This window comes from Felis catus, chromosome B2 (assembly GCF_018350175.1).
Source record: "Felis catus isolate Fca126 chromosome B2, F.catus_Fca126_mat1.0, whole genome shotgun sequence".
Taxonomy (NCBI): domain Eukaryota; kingdom Metazoa; phylum Chordata; class Mammalia; order Carnivora; family Felidae; genus Felis; species Felis catus.
The window spans coordinates 114,349,509-114,375,579 of NC_058372.1; the positions used below are offsets into that span (position 1 = coordinate 114,349,509).

At 36.3% G+C, this 26,071-nt stretch overlaps 1 protein-coding gene across 5 annotated transcripts in view; it reads right to left on the reverse strand.

Moving 5' to 3' along the window:
• ECHDC1 (ethylmalonyl-CoA decarboxylase 1) overlaps positions 1-26,071 on the reverse strand; it is a 54,610-nt gene that overhangs the window by 13,016 nt on the left and 15,523 nt on the right. For all 5 annotated transcript variants that reach the window (XM_045058010.1, XM_011282617.4, XM_011282616.3 and 2 more), the window contains one exon: positions 24,492-24,572. In XM_045058010.1, the coding sequence (XP_044913945.1) occupies positions 24,492-24,572 (81 nt within the window). The remainder of the gene's footprint in view (positions 1-24,491; positions 24,573-26,071) is intronic.

The following is a 26,071-nucleotide window of genomic DNA, read 5'->3' on the forward strand; positions in this document are numbered from 1 at the left end:
CTTATAATCCAATCCTTACAACTTCTTTAATTTGCCTTAGTGAACTGTCTAGGATACCTAGTATAATGATGACCAGAAGTGGTGACAGTACTGTCCTTGTTTCTGATGTCAGAGGGAAAGCTTTCAATATTTTTATCATTATGAGATGTTTGCTGTAGGATTTTTGTAAATGTCCTTTATTAGACTAAGAAAGTTCCTACCTAGGGTGCTAAGAGTTTCTATCATGAACAGATGTTGAAATCTGTGAAATGCTTTTTCTGCATCTGTCAGATTGTAATGATCTGTGTCCCTTTGTTGTTGTTGTTGTTGTTGTTGTTGTTGTTAATATGGCATATTAAACCAACCTTGCATTTTGGGAATAAACCCCTTGTAGTCATGATGCATTATCATTTTTATCATTTGACTAAATTTTTTAATATTCTGTTTGGGATTTTTACATTTACGTTTATGAAATTGACCTATAATTTGCTTTCTTATAATGTCATTTCTAGGTTTTGGAATAAATGCTACACTCATTAAAAGAGATAGGAATTATAACTTCTTCTTTTCAGTGAAAGAATGTATGTAATATTGATGTTATTTCTTTCCTAAATGTTTGGAAAACTCTACTGATAAATCTGCTAAGTTTTAAAAACTAAAATTTCAGGAGTTGGTCTGGAAGATAAATGGCTGCCAAGTGATTCCTAATCTCTCCACACATCCTCCCCCAAATTACAAAATTAGCAAGGAGTGAAAGAAAACCATGCCAACAGGATTACTCAGAGACAGAGAATACTACATCTTTGATATTATCAGGTACGGAAATAAACACCAAATTACAAAAATGATTTCCTGCTGCCATTGAAAGCTGATGGGCACAAAGTGATAAAGAGGGGGCTTAAGAAATCCATGTACAACAGGAGAGGGACATGGAAGACTTTGAGGAAGTACAGTCAAAATCACCCCCAGAATGAGAAAATCTAACACTATGTTCTAAAATACTGAGTACAACTTGGGGATTTGGTGGTTCACAGGACTGGCTATAGAAAAGGAATCTGAAAGTGAGAAAGGCTAAAATTGATAGTTTGAATAAGCACAGCTTCCAAAGAAGACCCAGATAAGTAGAGAAGAGGTGAAACCCTCAGAGAAATAAAAGAAAAAAATTAGAGGGGAAAAATAAAGATTCTGTAAAAACAAAAGAGATACAAATCATGCCAACTCCTCTCCCATTTCCACTGTATCACTAATGCATCCATTCAAAACTAAACTGTGAGAAGCTGGCACTCTCAAATTAGGGATCCTAGCCACAAATTATTCAGAAATAGAAAATATCAAGCTAATTGTATAAAAAGCTACTGTAAGAATAAAGCAGAACATGTAAATTCAAACATTTCAGCTGATGAAAAGCACCTCTCTCCCTGAGAAAACCCATGAAAGAAAAATGGTCATTCCAAACTGAATTCAGTATCTTCAAGTAGCACAGTTGCATGAAAAAAGGAAATTTAAAAAACAGGACTAGAAATGGACCCACACACATACCAAAAAAAAAAAAAAAAAAAAAAAAAATTGGGGCTGGGAGATAAAATAAATGAAAGTTGATTGAACTCAAAAAAAGAAATAAAAGACAAGAATAAGCATAAATAAAAATTTAATACAGGACATTGAAGAAAAACAGGAAAACAACCAAGAGAATGAAATTCATTAAAAAAAGAAAAAGGAGTCAGAGAAATAGGCAAAGAAGACATACTATATGAATAACTGGAAATGAAACAACAAATATTTACCTATTGAAAGGGTTCATTCAATACCTGGGGAAACTGACTATAAAGAATCAATTCTAAGACTTATCCTAATAAAGCACTAGACTTCATAGACAGAGAACACTCAGGGCCTCCAAGCAAATAACAAAACTAAAGAACTTACAAGAACAAAAGAATTATAATGCCACTAGACTCATTGAAAGCAAAAAAGTACCAAACCCAGACAGTTTCACAGGAAGATTTTACCAAATCTTTACAAACCATGTAGTTCTGATGCCAAATATATTGTTTTTGAGATAGAAAATGAAGAAACACCCCAATTCTTTTAATGAAGTATAACACTGATACCTAAATCTGATATATATAGCACAAAAAAAATGAAATTAGACCAATATTATTTAGGTATATTATAGCAGGCAGTCTCTGTGATGATCCCTAATGATCACTGCCCCCCCCCCCCCCCGGTGTTTACACCCTTGTGTATGTAATCTTCTCCACTTGACTGGACTGGACCTAGTGACTCTCATCTAATAAACAATACAGTAAAGACATGGGATGTTCCTTTCCAGGATTAGGTTACAAAGACTGTGGGTTTCTATCTTATCTATTCTCTTTCTCTCAGAACCCTCAATTTGGAGGAAACAAACTTCCAGGTTGTAAGTAGCCCCATGGCAAGTCCAGGCAAGCCCAAGAAACTGATATCCCCAGCTAATAGTCAGTGAGGACCTGAGGCCTGCCAATAGCCACTTGAGTAAGCTTCAAATCAATCTTCCCTCAGTTGGTTCCTGGGTATCTTGATTATAGCTTCATGAGAGACCCTAGGCCAGAGGCACCCAATCAAGCCACACACATACTCCTGATCCCTAGAAATAATAAATGTTTATGTGTTAAGCTGTAAGTTTTAAGGAGATTTATTACTCAACAATAGATAACAAATACAACTATCAAAGCAAAAATCCTAACTATTATCAAATAGATTTGAACACCATATTAAGAAAATCATACACTCTAAAAGGGGCTTATACTTTAACTGGTTAGAAATCAATTACTATAATTAATCATATTAATAGGTATAAAAAGAACCATTATCTTCATAGATGCGGAAAAGTCCTTGGATGAAATTCAGTACCTCAAAACTCTTGAAAAACTAAAAACGGAAGGAAAATTCTTCAGCATGAATCTATATACAAATATAAACCTCAATCCTAAAGCTAGCATCTTACTTAAAGGGGATACAATAGAGGTATGTCCACAAAGGTCAGGAACAAAGCAAGAATGGCAAATCTCTCACTACTGTTTAATATTGTACTGTAGGTATTAACCATAACAATAAGAATAAAAAACTATCAGAGAAATAATAATTGGGACAAAGCAAAAGTATCTCTGTAGTACAATTAGAAAATTAAAGAATCAGGGACGCCTGGGTGGCTCAGTCGGTTGGGTGACTGACTTCACTCAGGTCACGATCGCACAGATTGTGAGTTCAAGCCCCATGTCAGGCTCTTTACTGACAGCTTAGACCCTGGAGCCTGCTTCGGATTCTCTGTCTCCCTCTCTCTCTGCCCCTCTCACATTCTATCTCTCTCCTTCAAAAATAAGCATTAAAAAAAAAAGAAAATTAAAGAATTGATAAAACCAAGTCAACAGAAAAATTCAGTTTGCAGCATATAAAATTAGCATAAAAATAACCTTCATCCAATAGACAAATGAGAAGTTAGATGACATAAAGGAAGAGAAAACTCAGTTTGCAATGGCAACAAGAGCAAAATACTTTGAAATATACTTACACTTAAATATTTTTTAAAATCTATTAAGAAAATTATAAAACTCCCCTAAGAGACATAAAAATGGACTTAAATATTAAGACATCTCCTGTTCTTAGTATGTGTCTCAACATTATCAAGATGTCAGTTCTCTCTAAATTAGTTGATAAATTTAATGTTAGTCGAATAAAAATATCAACACCTGTTTTTATTCTGGAGGTAGACAATTGATAGGACATGTCCAACAGAAAAAATAAACATGCAAGAATAGCAAGGAAAATAATGAAAAAAAAAAAAAACAAAAAAAAAAAGCTATGAGCAGGGACCAGCCCTGTTATCAGACATTAAAACATATTAAAAATAATTAAACATACTTAAAAATATATAAAAATAGTACATGAATCCTGGTACATGAATAGTCAAACAGACCAATGGAACAGAACAAATCTATTATCAACAGATGCAACTACAAGTGGAAATCTAGTATATGATAATATCTAGTATATAGCATAAGATCAATCCAGTATATAATAAGTATATGATATGACAGTTATATCCACAGAAGGCCTTTTTAAAGAAATAGTATTGAGACAAATGGATAGCTATATGGAAAAAAAGAGAAAATAAGATTCATTACTCACTCCATAAAAACAAACTAAAAAATGGATTAGATATATAAATATAAAACACAAAACTATACAATAGAAGAAAACATGAGTGAATTCTTCTATAGCCTGAACATACAGAAAGGCTTTTTAAAAAGTACTCAAATCCAAATGGAATAAAAAGATGGATAAACACGATGACAATAAACACTTGCATGGCAAAAACAAACAACAAAATATAAGCAAAGTCAAAAGACACAAAGACAAGCTGGACAACTATATAAAAAATATATCATCAAAAATAACAAATATCCTTAATATTAAAGAACTTAGGAATGCCTGGGTGGCTCAGCTGGTTAAGTGGCCAACTCTTGGTCTTGGCTCAAGTCATGATCTCACAGTTTGTGAGTTCAAGCCCCAGGTTGGGCTCTGTGCTGATGGTGTGGAGCCTGCTCAGGACTGTCTCTCCCTTTCTCTGTCCCTCCCCAGCTTGCTCTCTCAAAAATAAGTAAGTAAACTTAAAAAAAAAAAATAAAGAACTTATAAAATTAAGGGAGAAAAAGCCAAATATCCTGTAGAGAAATAAGCAAAACATGAATAATTCACAAAAAAGATATAAAAATGGTTCTTAACCATATGAAAATGTGACCAATTTAACTTTAAGAGAATTATGCACGTTAAAACTATGCTGAAATACTACCCTCACCCATTAGACTAACAAAAATTCAAAAGCTGTTTAACAGCAGCCTTTGCTGGCAAGGCTAAGTCAAACAGACTATAGAAAATGTAAGGATGGTCTATTCCCTATGGAAGTGAATTTGGCAATATCTAATGAAACTAAACATTCATTTAACCTTTGATTCAGCAGTACTTCTAGAATCTATCCTTAAGATATAACATTAATAACATCTAAAAAGTACACACAGTTATTCATTACAACAGAGTACATATTAAAAACATAAAATTCAATCAAGAAGGACAGGAAGAAAAAAAAAAACACTGAAAACTGAAAACAAAAACTAAATGAACTAACATTTCAAATGAATAACATAACCACATTGAAGAAGGAAAAACATCAGGGAACTAATTTAAGTAACTTCTGAACACAGTGCAGTGCTTTAGGTATCTGTGTATCTGTAGTCTAGGGAAAAAAAACAAAGAGGCAAATCTTGAACTCTTTTAGGTAGTTTCACTTTTCATAGTGGTATAGACACAACAATTCTAAAACTACCTCATATAATAAGATCAAGCAAATGAATAAATATGGTGATGTTACTGGGAGCCAGGGGACCAGTGGTGCAGGAGATACAATATGGAATGGGAGAAGACCAAACTTTGTGAGAACAGACTACACTGGGAGATATCAAGGATAAACTCATGATCTCTAAAAATAAATGGATTAATTAATGTATGTCCTAGCTTTGTTTGCTAAAAAAGTCCACAAAGATGCCAGTAGCAATGAGAACACCAGGCATCTAGATCTTGGTTTTTAAAAATTCTATTCCCTACTTTAAAGAACCAGTGCTGGGACGCCTGGGTGGCTCAGTTGGTGATCTCGCAGTCCGTGAGTTCGAGCCTTACATCGGGCTCTGTGCTGAACTCAGAGCCTGCAGCCTGCTTTGGATTCTGTGTCTCCCTCTCTCTCTGCCCCTCCCCTGCTCACTCGCTCTCTCTCTCTCAGAAATAAACACACACACACAAAAGTACCAATGCTAAAAGTAAGGAAAGAAGGAAGGAGGGGAAAGGAGGGGAAAGGAGGGGAGGGAAAGAGGAAGGGAGAAAAGTACTCCTATGAGACATGCCTGAATCTAGGGTCAGGTAGAGGAAGATATAAGATGCCTGTACTCAGAAAGTTAAGGAAGTACTCAAACCAATGAATGAATGAATGAATGAATGATGGAGCACATCAAAAGGATATGCGAGCCAGCTTAAAAAGCTCCCCGCTGGCCAAATCCGGGACAATTTAAGCATCAAAACAATCAAGGACAGTAATGAATCATAAACTGCTGAAAATGAGGAAATCTATTATCCCATACTGATGATAAATACACACACACAGACACACAACATACATGTAGAGAATGGGATAAAGGAGAGCTTTTCTTTAGAGTCAAATGACAACTGATACATACCAAGGGAGTGACAGGGTCAGAAAAATACAAATTAGCAACCATCATAGTAAAGATGGCTTGGGAAAGAGTAATCAGAGAACGCTAAATCTAGTGGAGAAAGTCTGGTGAAAAACACAGTATTAGACTTGTCTTAAAGCATCCCTCAAGGATTACTTATTAGCTTGCAAGGCAGGAAAGAGCCATCTATAGTGGAGAAACCAAACACTTTGGACAGTATGATCAAAGTCAGCATCACTAATGATGGGCAGAAAAACCACTTGTATGCATCTAGATGTGATACCCTGAGAATACAACATCACTTTTGCAGAGATAGTATCCAGGGACACATAACCTGAATCAAATGATGAGAAAATATCAGAAATCCTCAAGATGAAAAAACAATCTATTAAAAAACAAGAAGCAAAACCTGGCCTGTTTTCTTTAAAATGTCAATGTCGGGGTAGAGGGAAGATGGCGGCGTAGGAGGACGCTGGGCTCACCAGCAGGACGCTGGGTCCTGCTGATCACTTAGATTCCACCTACACCTGCCTAAATAACCCAAAAAACCGCCAGAGGATTAGCAGAACGGAGTCTCTGGAGCCAAGCGCAGACGAGAGGCCCACGGAAGAGGGTAGGAAGGGCAGCGAGGCGGTGCGCACTCCACAGACTGGCGGGAGGGAGCCGGGGTGGAGGGGCGGCTCGCCGGCCAAGCAGAGCCCCCGAGTCTGGCTTGCAAAAGTGGAGGGGCCTGACGGACTGTGTTCCGACAGCAAGCGCGACTTAGCGTCTGGGAGGTCATAAGTTAACAGCTCTGCTCAGAAAGCGGGAAGGCTGGAGGACAAAGGGAGGGAGAGCTGCTGAGCCCCTGGACAACAGAGCTCAGTTTGGTGGGGAACAAAGGCGCTCACCAGGGCCATCTCCCCCGCCCATCCCCCAGCCAAAATCCCAAAGGGAACCAGTTCCTGCCAGGGAACTTGCTCGCTCCGTGCAAACACCCAACTCTGTGCTTCTGCAGAGCCAAACCTCCGGCAGCGGATCTGACTCCCTCCCGCTGCCAAAGGGCCCCTCCTGAAGTGGATCACCTAAGGAGAAGCGAGCTAAGCCTGCCCCTCCTGCCCCCGTGCACCTTGCCTACCCACCCCAGCTAATACGCCAGATCCCCAGCATCACAGCCTGGCAGTGTGCAAGTAGCCCAGATGGGCCACACCACCCCACAGTGAATCCCGCCCCTAGGAGAGGGGAAGAGAAGGCACACACCAGTCTGACTGTGGCCCCAGCGGTGGGCTGGGGGCAGACATCAGGTCTGACTGCGGCCCCGCCCACCAACTCCAGTTATACACCACAGCACAGGGGAAGTGCCCTGCAGGTCCTCACCACGCCAGGGACCATCCAAAATGACCAAACGGAAGAATTCCCCTCAGAAGAATCTCCAGGAAATAACAACAGCTAATGAACTGATCAAAAAGGATTTAAATAATATAACAGAAAGTGAATTTAGAATAATAGTCATAAAATTAATCGCTGGGCTTGAAAACAGTATAGAGGACAGCAGAGAATCTCTTGCTACAGAGATCAAGGGACTAAGGAACAGTCACGAGGAGCTGAAAAACACTTTAAATGAAATGCAAAACAAAATGGAAACCACCACGGCTCGGATTGAAGAGGCAGAGGAGAGAATAGGTGAACTAGAAGATAAAGTTATGGAAAAAGAGGAAGCTGAGAGAAAGAGAGATAAAAAAATCCAGGAGTATGAGGGGGAAATTAGAGAACTAAGTGATACACTAAAAAGAAATAATCTACGCATAATTGGTATCCCAGAGGAGGAAGAGAGAGGGAAAGGTGCTGAAGGGGTACTTGAAGAAATAATAGCTGAGAACTTCCCTGAACTGGGGAAGGAAAAAGGCACTGAAATCCAAGAGGCACAGAGAACTCCCTTCAGACGTAACTTGAATCGATCTTCTGCACGACATATCATAGTGAAACTGGCAAAATACAAGGATAAAGAGAAAATTCTGAAAGCAGCAAGGGATAAACGTGCCCTCACATATAAAGGGAGACCTATAAGACTCGTGACTGATCTCTCTTTTGAAACTTGGCAGGCCAGAAAGAATTGGCATGAGATCTTCAGTGTGCTAAACAGAAAAAATATGTGGCCGAGAATCCTTTATCCAGCAAGTCTGTCATTTAGAATAGAAGGAGAGATAAAGGTCTTCCTAAACAAACAAAAACTGAAGGAATTTGTCACCACTAAACCAGCCCTACAAGAGATACTAAGGGGGACCCTGTGAGACAAAGTCCCAGAGACATCACTACAAGCATAAAACATACAGACATCACAATGACTCTAAACCCGTATCTTTCTATAATAACACTGAATGTAAATGGATTAAATGCGCCAACCAAAAGACATAGGGTATCAGAATGGATAAAAAAACAAGACCCATCTATTTGCTGTCTACAAGAGACTCATTTTAGACCTGAGGACACCTTTAGATTGAGAGTGAGGGGATGGAGAACTATTTATCATGCTACTGGAAGCCAAAAGAAAGCTGGAGTAGCCATACTTATATCAGACAAACTAGACTTTAAACTAAAGGCTGTAACAAGAGATGAAGAAGGGCATTATATAATAATTACAGGGTCTATCCATCAGGAAGAGCTAACAATTATAAATGTCTATGCGCCAAATACCGGAGCCCCCAAATATATAAAACAATTACTCATAAACATAAGCAACCTTATTGATAAGAATGTGGCAATTGCAGGGGACTTTAACACCCCACTTACAGAAATGGATAGATCATCTAGACACACGGTCAATAAAGAAACAAGGGCCCTGAATGATACACTGGATCAGAGGGACTTGACAGATATATTTAGAACTCTGCATCCCAAAGCAACAGAATATACTTTCTTCTCGAGTGCACATGGAACATTCTCCAAGATAGATCACATGCTGGGTCACAAAACAGCCCTTCATAAGTTTACAAGAATTGAAATTATACCATGCATACTTTCAGACCACAATGCTATGAAGCTCGAAATCAACCACAGAAAAAAGTCTGGAAAACCTCCAAAAGCATGGAGGTTAAAGAACACCCTACTAACGAATGAGTGGGTCAACCAGGCAATTAGAGAAGAAATTAAAAAATATATGGAAACAAACAAAAATGAAAATACAACAATCCAAACGCTTTGGGACGCAGCGAAGGCAGTCCTGAGAGGAAAATACATTGCAATCCAGGCCATCTCAAGAAACAAGAAAAATCCCAAATATAAAATCTAACAGCAGACCTAAAGGAAATAGAAGCAGAACAGCAAAGGCAGCCTAAACCCAGCAGAAGAAGAGAAATAATAAAGATCAGAGCAGAAATAAACAATATAGAGTCTAAAAAAACTGTAGAACAGATCAACGAAACCAAGAGTTGGTTTTTTGAAAAAATAAACAAAATTGACAAACCTCTAGCCAGGCTTCTCAAAAAGAAAAGGGAGATGGCCCAAATAGATAAAATCATGAATGAAAATGGAATTATTACAACCAATCCCTCAGAGATACAAACAATTGTCCGGGAATACTATGAAAAATTATATGCCAACAAATTGGACAACCTGGAAGAAATGGACAAATTCCTATACACCCACACTCTTCCAAAACTCAATCAGGAGGAAATAGAAAGCTTGAACAGACCCATAACCAGCGAAGAAATTGAATCGGTTATCAAAAATCTCCCAACAAATAAGAGTCCACGACCAGATGGCTTCCCAGGGGAGTTCTACCAGACGTTTAAAGCAGAGATAATACCTATCCTTCTCAAGCTATTCCAAGAAATAGAAGGGGAAGGAAAACTTCCAGACTCATTCTATGAAGCCAGTATTACTTTGATTCCTAAACCAGACAGAGACCCAGTAAAAAAAGAGAACTACAGGCCAATATCCCTGATGAATATGGATGCAAAAATTCTCAATAAGATACTAGCAAATCGAAGTCAACGGCATATAAAAAGAATTATTCACCATGACCAAGTGGGATTCATTCCTGGGATGCAGGGCTGGTTCAACATTCGCAAATCAATCAACGTGATACATCACATTAACAAAAAAAAAGAGAAGAACCATATGATCCTGTCAATCGATGCAGAAAAGGCCTTTGACAAAATCCAGCACCCTTTCTTAATAAAAGCCCTTGAGAAAGTCGGGATAGAAGGAACATACTTAAAGATCATAAAAGCCATTTATGAAAAGCCCACAGCTAACATCATCCTCAATGGGGAAAAACTGAGAGCTTTTTCCCTGACATCAGGAACACGACAGGGATGCCCACTCTCACCGCTGTTGTTTAACATAGTGCTGGAAGTTCTAGCATCAGCAATCAGACAACAAAAGGAAATCAAAGGCATCAAAATTGGCAAAGATGAAGTCAAGCTTTCGCTTTTTGCAGATGACATGATATTATACATGGAAAATCCGATAGACTCCACCAAAAGTCTGCTAGAACTGATACATGAATTCAGCAAAGTTGCAGGATACAAAAATCAATGTACAGAAATGAGTTGCATTCTTATACACTAACAATGAAGCAACAGAAAGACAAATAAAGAAACTGATCCCATTCACAATTGCACCAAGAAGCATAAAATACCTAGGAATAAATCTAACCAAAGATGTAAAAGATCTGTATGCTGAAAACTGTAGAAAACTTATGAAGGTAATTGAAGAAGATTTGAAGAAATGGAAAGACATTCCCTGCTCATGGACTGGAAGAATAAGTATTGTCAAAATGTCAATACTACCCAAAGCTATCTACACATTCAATGCAATCCCAATCAAAATTGCACCAGCATTCTTCTCGAACCTAGAACAAGCAATCCTAAAATTCATATGGAACCACAAAAGGCCCCGAATAGCCACAGGAATTTTAAAGAAGACCAAAGCAGGAAGCATCACAATCCCAGACTTTAGCCTCTACTACAAAGCTGTAATCATCAAGACAGCATGGTATTGGCACAAAAACAGATACATAGACCAATGGAATAGAATAGAAACCCCAGAACTAGACCCACAAACGTATGGCCAACTCATCTTTGACAAAGCAGGAAAGAACATCCAATGGAAAAAAGACAGTCTCTTTAACAAATGGTGCTGGGAGAACTGGGCAGCAACATGCAGAAGGTTGAAACTAGACCACTTTCTCACACCATTCACAAAAATAAACTCAAAATGGATAAAGGACCTGAATGTGAGACAGGAAACCATCAAAACCTTAGAGGAGAAAGCAGGAAAAGACCTCTCTGACCTCAGCCGTAGCAATCTCTTACTCGACACATCCCCAAAGGCAAGGGAATTAAAAGCAAAAGTGAATTACTGGGACCTTATGAAGATAAAAAGCTTCTGCACAGCAAAGGAAACAACCAACAAAACTAAAAGGCAACCAACGGAATGGGAAAAGATATTCGCAAATGACATATCGGACAAAGGGCTAGTATCCGAAATCTATAAAGAGCTCACCAAACTCCACACCTGAAAAACAAATAACCCAGTGAAGAAATGGGCAGAAAACATGAATAGACACTTCTCTAAAGAAGACATCCGGATGGCCAACAGGCACATGAAAAGATGTTCAACGTCACTCCTTATCAGGGAAATACAAATCAAAACCACACTCAGATATCACCTCACGCCAGTCAGAGTGGCCAAAATGAACAAATCAGGAGACTATAGATGCTGGAGAGGATGTGGAGAAATGGGAACCCTCTTGCACTGTTGGTGGGAATGCAAATTGGTGCAGCCGCTCTGGAAAGCAGTGTGGAGGTTCCTCAGAAAATTAAAAATAGACCTACCCTATGACCCAGCAATAGCACTGCTAGGAATTTATCCAAGGGATACAGGAGTACTGATGCATAGGGCCACTTGTACCCCAATGTTTATAGCAGCACTCTCAACAATAGCCAAATTATGGGAAGAGCCTAAATGTCCATCAACTGATGAATGGATAAAGAAATTGTGGTTTATATACACAATGGAATACTACGTGGCAATGAGAAAGAATGAAATATGGCCTTTTGTAGCAACGTGGATGGAACTGGAGAGTGTGATGCTAAGTGAAATAAGCCATACAGAGAAAGACAGATACCATATGGTTTCACTCTTATGTGGATCCTGAGAAACTTAACAGGAACCCATGGGGGAGGGGAAGGAAAAAAAAAAAAAAAGAGGTTAGAGTGGGAGAGAGCCAAAGCATAAGAGACTCTTAAAAACTGAGAACAAACTGAGGGTTGATGGGGGGTGGGAGGGAGGGGAGGGTGGGTGATGGTTATTGAGGAGGGCACCTTTTGGGATGAGCACTGGGTGTTGTATGGAAACCAATTTGACAATAAATTTCATATATTAAAAAAATAAATAAATAAATAAAATGTCAATGTCATGAAAGACAAAGGCACGCTACAGAACTCTTCCAGATTAAAGGAAAGTGATGAGATCTTGACAACTAGCTGCAGTACATGAACCTGCAATGGAGGAAAACAATGCTACACTGGACATTATTGTCAGATTGACAAAATCAGTGTATAGATAGTATATTAGATAAAAGTATTGCATCAAGGTTAAATTTCCTGCCTTTGACAACAGTACTGTTGTTATGTAAGACCGTATTCTTGTTCTTAACAATATATACAGAGTTATGTGTGTGTCTCTGTGTGTGTATGTGTGTAAAGGATTAAAAGGGCAAGATATTTGTAACCTACTCTCAAATTTCTCAGGAAAAATATGCACACATACATATATATATAAACATACATACTCATATAGGAGAGATAGAAAATAAAAACAAAACATTAAGATGTCAAAAATTGGTAAATCTAAGTGAATGATATAGGGAAATTCTTGGTATCACTCCTGAACTTTTTCTGTAAGTTTGTCATTATTTCCAAACCAGAAAAAACAAACAACAAAAAACCCAATTCTAGTTTCTGTCTTGCACCAAATTCAATAACAAAAATTCAATATTAGACATGTCATTAAAATATTTACATGCTTACTTGATAAAAATTGATGCTAAAAGCCAAGCAGTTGGACTTTGTCATTTTCTCTTTTCTAGGGTAGTTTTGAGGGATTTTTTCTTTTCTCTTTCTCCTTTCCACCCTTTTTTGAATGAGGTGGAATAAGACACAAAGTAGAATAAAGGAATGAGTGTTCTAAGTACCTCCTAAAACACATTCTGGAATCTTGAGCTTAAAACCAGTCTAAGAAACCATATTATAATTACACTTAAAATAATGTTTGTATAAGTGAAACTTTATCAGTTTGTCACATATAGGAACTATCATTATTAAAGTTTTCTAAAAAGTTTCTAAACAAAAGTTTAAAAACTAAAAAGTTTACAAAGGTAACTAAGAATAACAAGGTTACCAATTTTCATTGGTCCTCAAAGAGGTGAAAGGTGAGAACTATATTCTCTATTCCAAGCCAATATGTTGTAGGCAGAATGATCCCACAAAGATGTCCATGCCCGAATCCCTGGAACCGGTGCATGTGTACTTTACACAAGAAAAGAGACTTTGCAGATGTAATTAAGATTACATACATTAAAAGAGGGAGGTTATCTGAATGGGCTCTTAATTTAACCACATGAACTCTTAAAAGCAGAGAACTTTCTCCAACTGGAGTAAGGTAAATGAGAAAAATTCAAAGTATGAGAGAAACTCAACCCTCCACTGCTGCAGGGAGCCACATGGAAAACATGAGAAGGAATGCAGAATGCAGACATCCTTTAGGAGTAAAGACCAGTCCCTGGCTGATAGTCAGCAAGGAAAACAGGGACATGGGTCCTACAAGTGCACAGAACTGAAATCTGCCAGTTGTGATCAGGATGAGCCTGGAAGTGGATTCTCCCAGAGTCTCCAGTCTAGCCAACATCCTGATTTGGGCCTTGTGTGACCAGCTTTACAGAAACTAGTTGAGCCTAGCTGGACTTCAGGCTTCTACATTTGTGAGATGACAAACCGATGCTGTTTTAAGCCACTAAATCAGTAGTAATTTGTTATGGCTGCAATAGAAAACTAATAACGCAAATAAGTATTTTCTTAATTTATATTGCAATGTAAATATTTTAATTAGTCAAGACAGATTAAAAAATTAGAAGCAAATCATTTTATCACAGTTCTAGCTTTTTATTCCCTACATCAATTTTGTAACTAAAAAAGAAACATAATCTCTGAATGACCAGATTCCAAGCACTGAGGAATGCCAATTTTTAATTCATAATGCTTTGCTTTTAAAAATGTTTTTAAGGGGTACCTGGGTGGCTCAGTTGGTTAAATGTCTGACTTTTGATTTTGGCTCATGTCATGATATCACGGTTCGTGAGATCAAGCCCCACATCAGGTTCTGCGCTGATAGTGCAGAACCTGCTTAGGATTCTCTCTCCTCCCTCATTGCCCTCCCCCCCTCAAAGTAAATAAATGAACATTTTTTAAGATGCTTTTTAAAAGCCATTTTTTCTAAGAATGTTTTATATGAAAATTATGACTCAGTTGAGTGCAATTTAATATAAGGGTCTACATATGCCAAGTAGACCTGAATGTTTCTGAACTATTCTGAAATATTAATTTGTTATAAGTATCAGCAATGGGTGCTTACAGGGTTGGGAGCAGAGGGCAGGATAATGCTAGAATGCTGCATGAGCTAATTTCTTTGGAGTGTTCAAATCCAGTGTATCTCTCATCTTCTGAAATATTTCCCATGGTAATAACAGCAACAGGGACGAAAATCTTAGTTGAGTGAATTCTAGGCAATTCTCCAAGGTAAGAAAGTTAAACAAGCTAAACATATAACCCTAAGGAAGGAACTTATCTTTTAAAAGAATGCTATGAAAGCTTTTGGTGTTCTTTTGGAACACATAGATATTTTTAGAATAATAATTAAAGCAATTTGTCATACAGAATAACTGACAAGGGTCTGATAAAGTTGGGAGGAAAATCAGCTATACACTTATACTGACTTACGGCTTCCTTGTAACTGTGGCCAGTAAGGTAATTCAGTATGCAATACTCTCTATTAGCCTCTAACCTTTAAGAACTTTTGTTCTCGGTGTGTAGGTTAAAAGGGGCTGAACAGCTGAAGACAATGCTTTTCAAAATTCTATTGTGAAGGATCAGTTTCTACCATTTGTTTTTTAACTCCTTGTCAACTGTGAATCAACAATTTTGTAAAATGAGGTAAAACTACATTACTAGAAAAATGAAACAAAATCCTAAGGCATACAAGTTTCTTGGATGCTAAACATGTGTAATGAATGACTCAAATGAATGCAATTTGATATGAGGGCCTGTATATACCAAGTAGTTGATCCACAAATGAACATGTCTTCATTGGCAAGGTGAATGTAGCAGGTATATTACTAGATTTATCTGATGAGGGCAAGACCCCAGGACACAGAACACTTCATTTAGGGGACAGCAAACAAGGCGAACTAGCAGTACTAAAGGACTAAATAGTCTGTGATTGTTTTCCCTGTGATTTTGCCTTTTGTCCTAAACCCTAACTACACCCAAACACAGATCAGGAATGACTATGAAGGATAATGCAAAAGTCTAAAAAATGCTTAAAGATGAACACCAGGCTCTACATGAAAGAGTGCACTATTTCCAGAGGACATCTATAAAGTTTAATTTGTACTTACTTTTACGTAAAGGCTTTTTAAGTATAATAATGCACATTCACATATAGCTTAGAATTCCTTAAATGTATTAAATTATATATTTAAACATGTACTTTTAAATATGTTATGTATATTATATAATTACATATTTGAATTATGTATTACACAAATACCTGTATTTCAGGATAAAGTGAGAAAAGTATTTAATCCTTTCACACATAGAACATTTTAAATTAATCTCACGTTGTCCTTTATAAAGCCAAGACCCTTCCTCCTACAGAATCAAATGTAGTATCCTAATGCAATCTGCACTGATGACAGCAGAGGGCACTGTCATACAAAATGGCCATTTTTCACAGTACACACGATTCCTCCCCAAACAACTGCTAGTTTTCAAAGAGGCTAAGATCTTTATAAATTGTCTTATACACCAAAACTATTTTAATATATATATTTATGTGAATACAAAGTGATCTATTTCAACCGATAAATTGGAACCTGAGTCATGAATTATAAAAAAGAAGAAAAACTAAATAATTTAATACTTTACATAAATAAACTTACTCTTTCCTAATACTATTTCTATTACTATACGATGCCATTTATACTAAGTTCAAGAAGAAAATAAAATAGAACATATCAGCTACAGAAGAGTTAATTTCCTTAGGAAATAAGGAAGGTATGAAGTAATTTGATTAAAAAAGAGAAAATAATTATAATAAATATAAATAAAATATATATTTATTTATATTTTTATATATTTATATATAATATATATTATATAATATATTATTGATTGATTTATATATTAATTATATATTTATTTTTATTTATTTATATAAATATATAAATAAAACTTAGGGTAACTGTTGCCCCTACATGGAAATGAGGGGGCTGTAACTTAGAAGGGGCATGCAGGAGAGTTCAGGAGTGCTGACAATGTTCCCATTCTTGACCTATATCATGGTTACATAGTTTTCCATTTTATAATAAGTCATTAAACTCAATATTATGTTTTATATAAACAAACTCAAAATATGTGAAGGCCTTACCAAAATTACATCAGTAGTCAGAAGAAATATACAACACAGGTAATGATAAAGTGAACAGCATACCTGTAGAAATATATACTTCAAAAACAGGGGTTCTAAACCAAGGATCCATGGATGAGATTTTATGCAAAATTTCCTCAAAGATAGGGTTCCTGGCTTTCATTACATTCTCAAAAAACTAGAAGAACAATGTGCAATGTGTAAATATCATCTGGGTATGAATACAGACCCAGTTATTTTATAAGCAATTAAGTTCTGAAACTATTCAAATGACACAGAATAAAATATATCTAATATAGGAGAATTTCTGGTTAAAGAAACAATTTTCTTCATTCATGAAGTTAAAAATTCAGATGTGCTTAAACGCATAATAATTTGTGAAGTTATGATACGTAGAAGCAAAATGCATGACAACAATAGCGTGAGGACAGGAGAAGGAAATAGGAGTATATTAGTATTCTAGTATTTGATGTAAGGTAGCATAATACTATTTGAAGGTGGACTATAAGTTCAAAATGCATCATATTAACTCTAAGCCAACCAGTAAAAAAAAATGTATATATGTATGCATATGTATTTGTGTGCATGTACAAAAAAAGAGAAAATATTTTTCAGTATTTTAGAAATATATATATTCCTATATATGACAGACACTACAATTCAAGAAATTCCTATGTCTTGGTTTTCTGTTTCATTTTTCTAATAATATATTTTACTAGGTATTTATATTTATATATATTTGTATAGGTATATGTTTATATATAGGCATATCTTATTTTATTATGTTTTAACTGCACCTTGCAGATACTGTGACCTTTACAATTTGAAGCTTTATAGCAAACTTGCCATCCAGCAAGTCTATCAGCTCTGTTTTTCCAACAGCTTTGCTGACTTTACATCTCTGTGTTGCATTCTGGTAATTCTTGCAGTATTTCAACTTTTTATTCATTACTGTATTTGTTATGGCAATCTGTGATCAGTGATTTATGTTGCTACTGTAATTATTTTGGGGTGCCACGAATCATGCCCATATAAGACCGCAAACTAATTGATAAATACTATGTGATCTGACTACCCACGGGCCATTCCCCAGACTCTCTCCGTCTCCTTGGGCCTCCCCATTCCCAGAGAGACAATTGCTAATTAATAATCCTGCAATGGCCTCTAAGTGTTCAAGTGAAAAGAAAGAGTCTCATGTCTTTCATTTTATATCAAAAGTTAGAAAGCTTAGTAAGAAAGGCATATCAAAATCTGAGATAAGATGACAGCCTTTTACAGCAGTTAGCCAAGTTATGAATGCAAAGGAAAAGTTCTGCAAGGAAATTAAAAGTGCTACTTACTGAAAACACAAAGATAAGAAAGCAAAACAGCCTTATTGTTGATATAGACAAAGGGTTTTTTTTTTTTTTTTAATTTTTAATTTTATTTGAGAGTGAGCCAAAGCAGGGGAGAGGGGCAGAAGGTGAGGGGACAGAGGGAGAGGCAGAGAGGCAAAGAGAGAGAGAGAGAGAGAGAGAGAGAGAGAGAGAGAGAGAGAGGAAAGAGAGAGAGGAAAGAGAGAGAGAGAGAGAGAGAGGAGAGAGAGAGAGAGGAGAGAGAGAGAGAGAGGAAAGAGAGAGAGGAAAGAGAGAGAGAGAGAGAGAGAGAAAGGAAAGAGAGAGAGAGGGAGGAAAGAGAGAGAGAGGGAGGAAAGAGAGAGAGAGGAAAGAGAGAGAGAGAGGAAAGAGAGAGGAGAGAGAGAGAGAGAGAGAGAGAGAATGAATGAATCTCAAGCAGGCTCCACACTCAGCACAGAGCCTGACACAGGGCTCGATCCCACAACCCTGGGATCATGACCTGAGCTGACATCAAGAGTCCAACGCTCAACCAACTGAGCGACCCAGGCACCCCAAGATAGATAAAGCTTTAGTAGTCAGGATAAAGATCAAACCAAACACAACACTCCCTTAATCCAAAGCCTAACCCAGAGCAAGGCCCTAACTCTCTTCAATTCTAAGAGGTTTGACAGAAGGGAGAAAGCTACAGAGGAAAAGTCTGAAACTAGCAGCAATTGGTTCATGAGGTTTAAGGAAAAGCCATCTCCATAGCATACAAATGTAAGATGAAGCATCAAGAGCTGATGTAAAAACTGAAGCAAGTTAGAAGATCTAGCTAAGATAATTAATGGAGGTGGCTACATTAAAACAATTTTCAATGTAGATGAAACAGCCTTTTATTGGAAGAAGATGCCATATAGGGCTTTCGAACCTAAAGAGCTTCAGAACTTCAAAACTTCGAAGGACAGGCTGACTCACTTGTTAGGGGTTAATGGAGCTGGTGACTCTAATCTGAAGCCAATGCTTCACCATTGGCATTGGTGGCCAATGGTACCACACCATTACCACACCAAAAATCCTAGGGCCCTGAAGAATTATGCTAAATCTACTCTGCCTGTGCTCTATGAATGGAGTAAGGAAGCTTGGCTGATGGCACATCTATTTACACCACAGTTTAATGAATATTTTAAAACCCACTGTTGAGACCTACTTCTCAGGAAAGAAGATCCCTCTCAAAACATTACTGCTCATTGACAAATACAGCCGGTCGTCCAAGAACTCTGATGGAAATTATGGGATTAATGATTTCATGCCTACTAACCCAACATCAATTCTGCAGCCTATGGATCAAGAAGTCATTTTGACTTTCAAGTCTTATTATTTAAGAAATACATTTCATACATAAAATCTAATGCTGCCATAGACAGTGATTCTTCTGATAGAGCGTGGCAGAGTAAATTGAAAACCTGGAAAGCATCCACCATTCTACATGCCATAAAGAACATTAATGATTCATGGGAAGAGGTCAAAATGCCAACATTAACAGGCTTTTGGAAGACATTAATTCCAAACTTCATGGATGACTTCAGTGGACGAAGTCACTGCAGATGTGGTGCAAACAGCAAGAAGACTAGAATTAGAAGTGAAGCCTAAAGATGAATTGCTGCAACTCATGATAAAAAAAAACTTGAACAGATGAGGAGCTGATTCTTACAGATGAGCAGAGAAAGTGGTTTCTTGAGATTGAACCTATTCCTGGTGAAGATGCTTTGAAGACTGCTGAAATGGTATAGTGATTATTAGAGATAAAATAGGAATATAAAAAATAATCTAGAATGAGGCAGAAAAGTAAGAAAGATGGGACAAACAGAAAACAAACACCAAGATGATAGATTTAAACACAATTATATCAATAACAATGAATATATATGGTGTAAACACTCCAATTAAAAGACAGAGATTGTCAGACTGGATAAAAAAAAAAAAACAACACTCAAATATATAATGTCTACTAACTACATATAGCATAGGTTAAAACGAAAGGAAACTGGGGGGTATGCCCGGGTGGCTCAGTGGGTTAAATGTCTTGAATTCTGCTCAGGTCATGATCTCACAGTCCATGAGATTGAGTCCTGTGTCAGGCTCTGTGTTGACAGCTCAGAGCCTAGAGCCTGCTTCAGATTGTGTTTCCCTTTCTTTCTGCCCCTCCCCTACTTGTGTGCACACTCTCTCTCTTAAAAATAAACGTAAAATAGATAAATAAATAAATAAATAAATACAATACAATACAATACAATACAATACAATACAATACAATACAATACAGGAAAGCCTGGGTGGCTCAGTTGGTTAACTTTCAGACTCTTGGTTTCAGCTCAGGTTGTGATTTCACAGTTCATGGGTTTGAGTCCCACATCGGGCTCCACACTGGCAGTGCAAAGCCCGTTTTAAGATTCTGTCTCCCTCTCTCTCTGCCCCCCCCCCACTTGTTCTCTATCTCTTTCTCTCAAAATAAATAAACATTTAAAAGTAAATGAACAGGGGCGCTTGGGTGGCTCAGTCAGTTAAGCATCCAACTTCGACTCAGGTCATGATCTCACGGTATGTGAGTTCGAGCCCCGCATTGGGCTCTGTACTAAGCCTGGAGGCTGCTTCGGATTCTGTGTCTCCCTCTCTCTCTGCCCTTCCCCCACTCATGCTCTGTCTCTCAAAAATAAATAAATGTTAAAAAATAAATAGATAGATAAAATGAAACGACAGAAAAAGATATACCACAGAAATGTTAATCATAAGAAGGCTGGGATGACTATATTTACATCAAACAAAATAGATGCCTGATTAGATCCTGGACTTGAAAAAAGACATTAGTACGACAATTGAAAAACTTCGAATGAGGTCTATAGATGAGTAAAAAGTTTTGTAACAATATCAATTTCCTGGTTTAATAATTGTACTGTGGTTATGTATGATATTAACATCTGGAAAAACTGAGTCAAAGTTATATAGGAATTATCTACGTAAATTTTGCAACTTTTACATAAGTCTGTAATTATTACAAACTGAGAGTTAAAAATATTTTAGAAATTAAAAATCTCAGCTCTTTGAAAAACACTAATAACAAAATAAAAAGGCTGAAAGAATATTCACAATACATCTATTTGACAAAAATATGCTATATATTTGACTTATATAGACTTTTACCTATAATATATAGTAATAATAATACATAATATGCATAGAAAGCCATACTACTGAGCAACAAAATGAATAAACCACCAATAATATGGAATAACACAGGTGAATCTTGAAAACAAACTGTAGTGGGCGCCTGAGTGGCTCAGTTGGTTAAGTGTCAGACTCTTGGTTTTGGCTCAGGTCATGATCTCACGGTTTTGTGAGTTCAGGCTCCATGTCGGGCTCTGCACTGGCAGCATGGAGCTTGCTTGGGATTCTCTGTCTCTCCTTCTCTCTCTGCCCCTCCCTGACTCATACTGTCTCTGTCTCTCTCAAAATAAATATATAAGCTTAAAAAAAAACAAAAAAGAAAAGAAAACAAGCTGTAGTATATCCATGCAATAAAAAGCTTTTCAACATTAAAAAGGAATGATGTAGGGGCGCCTGGGTGGCTCAGTCGGTTAAGCGTCCGACTTTGGCTCAGGTCACGATCTCGCGGTTCGTGAGTTCAAGCCCTGCGTCGGGCTCTGTGCTGATGGCTCAGAGCCTGGAGCCTGTTTCGGATTCTGTGCCTCCCTCTCTCTCTGACCCTCCCCCGTTCATGCTCTGTCTCTGTCTCAAAAATAAAGGTTAAAAAAAAAAAATTAAAAAAAAAAGGAATGATGTAGTGATACATGATACATAACTGATAAATCTCAAGATAATTACGCTGAATGAAGGAAGCCTGACACACACGCAAGCATACTAAATGAACCTATTTATATAAAATGCTAAAAATAAACCAAAAAAACAAATCTAATTTAGAGTAAAAAGGTGATCAGTGTTTGCCTTGGACTAAGGTGCTAACTTACTGGGAAATGGTACATGCAAACACGTGGGGTTGGTAAAAATGTTCTATATCTGGATTGTAGAGATGGTTACACAGTATAGAATGGAAATTATGCCACAACAAAAGTGATTTAAAACTTCTTAAAATGAAGGTTAAAAAAGTCTTTGATTAAAAAATATACATCTTTAGGTATTTTTAATTATAGGTTTTTTCTTTTTGATGAGTATCTTTTATATTACCATGACTATTTTCATAGCATTTTAGTACAGTAGATAGATTATAAGATTTAGCTTATATACTTTAAGAATCTGAACTTTGAAAAAAAATAAATAAAAATATATTTTTTTAAATTTTTTAAAAAATCTGCACTTTAGGGGCACCTAGATGGCTCAGTCAGTTATGTTTCCAACTTCAGCTCAGGTCACGATCTCGTGCCCTGCGTCGGGCTCTGTGCTGACAGCTCGGAGCCTGGAGCCTGCTTCAGATTGTGTGTCTCCCTCAGTTCTGCCCATCCCCTGCTCACACTCTGTTTCTCTCACTCTCTCAAAAATAAATAAACATTTAAAAAAACTTAAAAAAAAAAAAAAGGAATCTGAACTATGAAAACATGAAAATTTGTGATTCAAAGAAACAGAACTGAAATGGAACAAAAGATCTGAATTAGTCACCTCAACTATTTTTCCTCTAGTCTACCACACCACGTGCCAGGGGACAATGCTTTTTCTTTAGTATCTGAAAGGGAAGTAAAAATTTTAAACAATGAAAGTCTCCTCTTAGTGTATGAGCCAACATTTTCCTTCCAGCATCAAGTGTATAATGAATAAGAAAAAAGGAGTAAGGCCAGGATTAGCCTTACGGCTAAAAAGCATCCCTAGTGAAAAGAGAATTAGTAAGTTTAAAACTATGCCAAAATATTCCTACACTGGCATTTCTGTAAAAGTATCAGAGTAGTAGGGTAATCTTATCTATAATCTAATCAATATCATGTGTACATCAATGTGTACCTAGGTTAAGTTTATGCTAAACATCTATATATTAAATCATTTATAGATATTTAGCAGAGATTATTTGTATTTTATAAAGAAACTGAGACTTAGACAAACTAGTTATTTATTTAAAGTCAAATACAGTTGAACCTTGAACAATGTGAGGGTTAGGAGCATTTACTCCCCATGCAGTCAAAAATCTGTGTAGAACTTTAACTCCCCCAAAACTTAACTACTAATAGCCTACTGTTGACCAAAAGCCTTATCAATAACATAAGCAGTCAACTGACATATACTTTGAATGTTATATGTATGATATACTGTATTGTTACAATAAAGTAGGCCAGGGAATAGAAAATGCTACTAAGAAAATCATAAGGAAGAGAAAATACATTTACAATACTGTTCTGTATTTATTGAAAAAAAAACCCTGTATAAGTGGACCCGTGCATCAAACTCAGGTTATTCAAGGGTCAACTATAGAAAAAAGTGGGAAACTGGGATTGAACCTAAGTCTATCTGACTCCAGTGCTCGGGTTCTTTACTGTTTTGCCATTTTATCCCCAATTATGCTTGCTATATAAGCTATATATACTGCCTTCCATATTTGTACAGATCAAAGAACACTATAATGGTTCTCCTTATAGCTCAGCTAGCAGGTCTTAGGAATAGTAACTAAGAACATAGTTTCAAGCACAAGTAAAGCATTAGATTCTACAGAACATCATTCCTATAAAATATAGCTATCCGATATTAAAAAAGAATTCTGGAAACTGAGGGCTATTGGTCCCAAATAATTTTCTCTAATTTCATTCCCTAACCAGTCCAAAAGTTCCACAAAGTTACTACACATCACCAAAAGGAGAACCTCCCTCTACTGGTAAGAGGACTATTGGAAAAAGCAGTGTCTCTTTCTCCATTCTGTTTTCTCTTTTTTAGTGTTTTATTTTTCTCTGTATAATTCTTTTGAATCTTAAAGTTTCATACATTTCATTGACTTCCTTCCCTAGGAATTTTGCTAACATGGATTTCATTTGCTCAAAATCATTTGTTAACTTTTTGAAATGTATAGTAATAAAGTAATGATAGTTATTATTATACTAGATTGACTAAAATTATCTACTTTAATAATAGACAAAAGAAAATATTCACTAACTGATCATCTTGTTTAAGAATATATACAATATTTATATTCAAGCAAAATATAAATTTGAGCATGTTTATTATATTTGTGGAGGGAGTAAAGCAATTTTCACCTTACCTGAAATCACATGCTGTAGTAAATTCTGCTCCTCCACCCAATGCCCGACCTTGAACCAGTGCAACACTTATTAAAGGGAGTCTGTTTATTGAAGGAAAAAGGAAAAATGGATGCTAATATTTTTCATTTCAATATTAATTTACAAATATTATTTTTGAAAAACTTGAACTACAGTAGAAACAAATTATTGAACTATGTTTGTAACACACCTCAAAGGATAGTGGAACCTTGAGCCTGTATATCATGACAAATAAAGCAGTCTAATTCTTAAGATATAATAATTCATACTAAATGCTATGTAAGTTTATCATACTACCTCCCTCATTATATAGTTTAAGCTATTAACTATATTTTATACATATTACACATATATAATATGTAATATAAATAAAATTTATAAAGTATAATATATACTATACATGATATATATACTTTATATTTTTTGTACATTACTGTATTTTGTAACTATATATCATGACTTCCTTCCAAATGAATTTTTTAAATATAATATACAGTTTCTACAACTTCTCAGCAGCTGGCAATCAGGAGTAATTCAATGGGACCTTATCTTACTGCATTTGTATTGATGTCAAGTTTTAGATGGCAAAATTTAAGGCTATATCCAAAGGGAGGAAATGTGGTAGAGAAGACTGAGCTCCAAAACTGTATTATAAAGATTCTTACCAAAAGTCTTTTTATTACTCAGTGAAATGATTAATATCTAATCCTATGGAAAGGAATGGGTAAAAAGAAATCTCTTCACCTTTTCTCTTTGCAAAGAACCACTCCTGGAGGAATATATATTACAACATAAATCTAAAATGCCTTGAAAGAAAAAAAAATTTTTTTTAAATAAATAAATAAATAAAATGCCTTGAAAGTATGGAATATTCTGTAGGTTCTAACCAAAACACAAATCTGCAGGCCTAAAGTAATGGGAAATTTATTAACAGATTATGTTTCTAAATACAAAGGATTAAAAACACTTTTAAGATTTCTCTAAGAAAAATTCAAATCATAGCGAAGGGAAGGTGAAGTGGTACAAAAACTATGAAAAAACCAAATATAGACTGATGCCCCACTAGTACATATGCTAAATAACATGAATTTCCTTATTTTTTATAATTTTTAAATTAGTTACATTTGGAATACAGAAGTAGAAAGCTAATTAGCCAAAACGTCATAGTTTGTAACCCCAAATGCATAGTGATAAGCCAAGAAGAATTTTCTGCCTTTTCTTCTTCATCTAGATGCAAAGTGAATCCATTTTCCTCAGGAATCGGTAAAAGCCATCACCAATCGATAGGGCTTTTCCTCTCTCTTCTGGATATACACCACTTCACCATACGTTCTACTAATTTTGAATATGAGGTAATCTTTATGTGTCATCTCCTGAACAGTGTCCTTATTCTGCTCTAATATCAGTATTTAACTTTCCCATGGCTATGCCTAAATATAGCTAGTAATATAAGCTCTTCAGGAAAAGTGCTATGTCTTAAATTCTTTTTATCTCTCCCTTCTCTTATCTTTTAAGTAACTGTGCATACTTCACCAACATTTAATTAAATGGCTCTCCTTGA